General features: G+C 37.8%; 1 protein-coding gene across 1 annotated transcript in view; it reads right to left on the bottom strand.

Annotated features, from left to right (window-relative positions):
• The window catches only part of LOC101861837 (soluble guanylate cyclase 88E), a gene marked incomplete at both ends in the record, with an annotated part of 42,317 nt that overhangs the window by 26,341 nt on the left and 14,205 nt on the right, over positions 1-1,771 (bottom strand). Inside the window, 1 exon segment of the mRNA XM_035972024.1 lies at positions 83-212. Coding sequence (XP_035827917.1) covers positions 83-212 — 130 coding nt within the window.

The following is a 1,771-nucleotide window of genomic DNA, read 5'->3' as shown; positions in this document are numbered from 1 at the left end:
CCCCCCCCAAAGAAAACAAATAAAGAAACAAACAAAAAATCACAATTTTAGTAGGTCTGAACAGTTGAGTGGCAGACGATACCTGGTCTAGAGCTAGCTTCAGTTCCGCCGACTGTTGAGTTCCCGCCAAAACCAGGTCTCTGCTGGAGTCGTGCATGCTGAGGTCGTTGATGTAGAGGCCGATCTTAAACATGTCGTCAAGGGAGCTCATTCTGTCAGGGGAATACAAGATAATAGATTTTTTTATCGTTGATGTCTGTCAGGGAATACAGAACAATAGATTTATTGGTCTTTGATTTTTAGGGGAATACAGAACAATAAATTTATTGGTCGTTTGATGTAGAAGGGAGCTCATTCTGTCAGGGGAATACAGGATAATAGATTGATTTGTCGTTGATGTCTGTCAGGGGAATACAGAGTAATACATGTATTGCTCGATTGATCTTAACCCTGTCACTACCATACCAGCTCTGTAACCCTACCCAATAGTTCAAGAGTATTGCGCCTGGCAGTGAATAGATTACATGTGTCGCGGCAGCTCATCTGTCAAGAAAACACCGAATAATGAATTGATTGGTCGATTGATCGATTAAGAACTTGAATATGTCCACAAGTCAGCTCATGCTGTCCAGAGAATACAATCTTAAATTTATTGGTGGTTTGATCTTAAATGTGTCAAGGTAGCTCATTCTGTCAGGGGAATACAGAATAATAAATTTATTGGAAGTTTGATCGATTAAGATCGTAAATAATTCGTCAAGCTAGCATACTATGTAAGGGAAATACAGAACGTTCATTAGTCCTTTGACCGATTAAGATCTTAAAAATATATCTACAAGTTAGCTCATTCTGCAAGGAGAATACTGAGTAATACAATTATTGTTCGTTTGATTTCAAATTTGTCGTCACGGCAGTTCATTCAGGTAAGAAAATACAGAGAAATAAATCTAAAAGTCGTTTTATCGATTAAGATCTTAAATAACTTGTCAAGCCAGCTTACAATGTAAGGGAAATACATAATGTTCATAAGTTGTTTGATCGATTATAATCTTAAATAGGTCATCAAGGGAGATCATTCTGGTAAAAAAAAACACCCCAGAACAATAGAGTTATTGGTCGATTGATCTTGAATGTGTTGTCAAGGGAAGTCATTATGTCTGGAAAATACAGAGTAATTGTTTAATTAGTCGTTTGATGAGGCGTCGGTGGCCAAGTGGTTAAACTATCGAACTAGTAATCGTGAGGTTGCGGGTTCGGGGGGTTTGAGCCGAGGGCCCGACGTTGTGTCCTTGGGAAAAGCACTTTACTCGATTTTTCCTCACTTCATCAAGGTGGGAATGGGTTCCCGGCCATAGACAGCGAAAGATATTGTCAGTATGTTTGTGTTTGAACTCCTATGAATGACCCCTTGCACTGTAAGCTTCCCAGGAAGTTCAGGTTGTTTCAGAATGCTCTCAGGTCTGCTGGGGTAATGGTATAGATTGTGAAGCGCATAGAGCTTGCTGTTGAGCGGGGATTTGCGCTATACAAATGTTATCTATTATCATTGATCGATCAAGATCTTCAAAATGTTCAAAGGAGCTTATTCTGTTTTGGCAAATACAGAGTAATATCTTTATTAGTTAATTGATCGATTTAGATATTAAACAGGTGTTCGAGGGAAGCCATTCTGCGAGGAAAATACAGAATGTTCATTCGGTTAAGCTGGTAGGATATTGTTATTATTATTATTATTATTATTATTATTATTATTATTATTATTATTATTATT

Source organism: Aplysia californica, unplaced genomic scaffold, assembly GCF_000002075.1.
Source record: "Aplysia californica isolate F4 #8 unplaced genomic scaffold, AplCal3.0 scaffold00558, whole genome shotgun sequence".
Taxonomy (NCBI): Eukaryota; Metazoa; Mollusca; class Gastropoda; order Aplysiida; family Aplysiidae; genus Aplysia; species Aplysia californica.
Note: the sequence above shows the minus strand (reverse complement) of the source record. Positions and strands in the feature narration are given on the sequence as shown.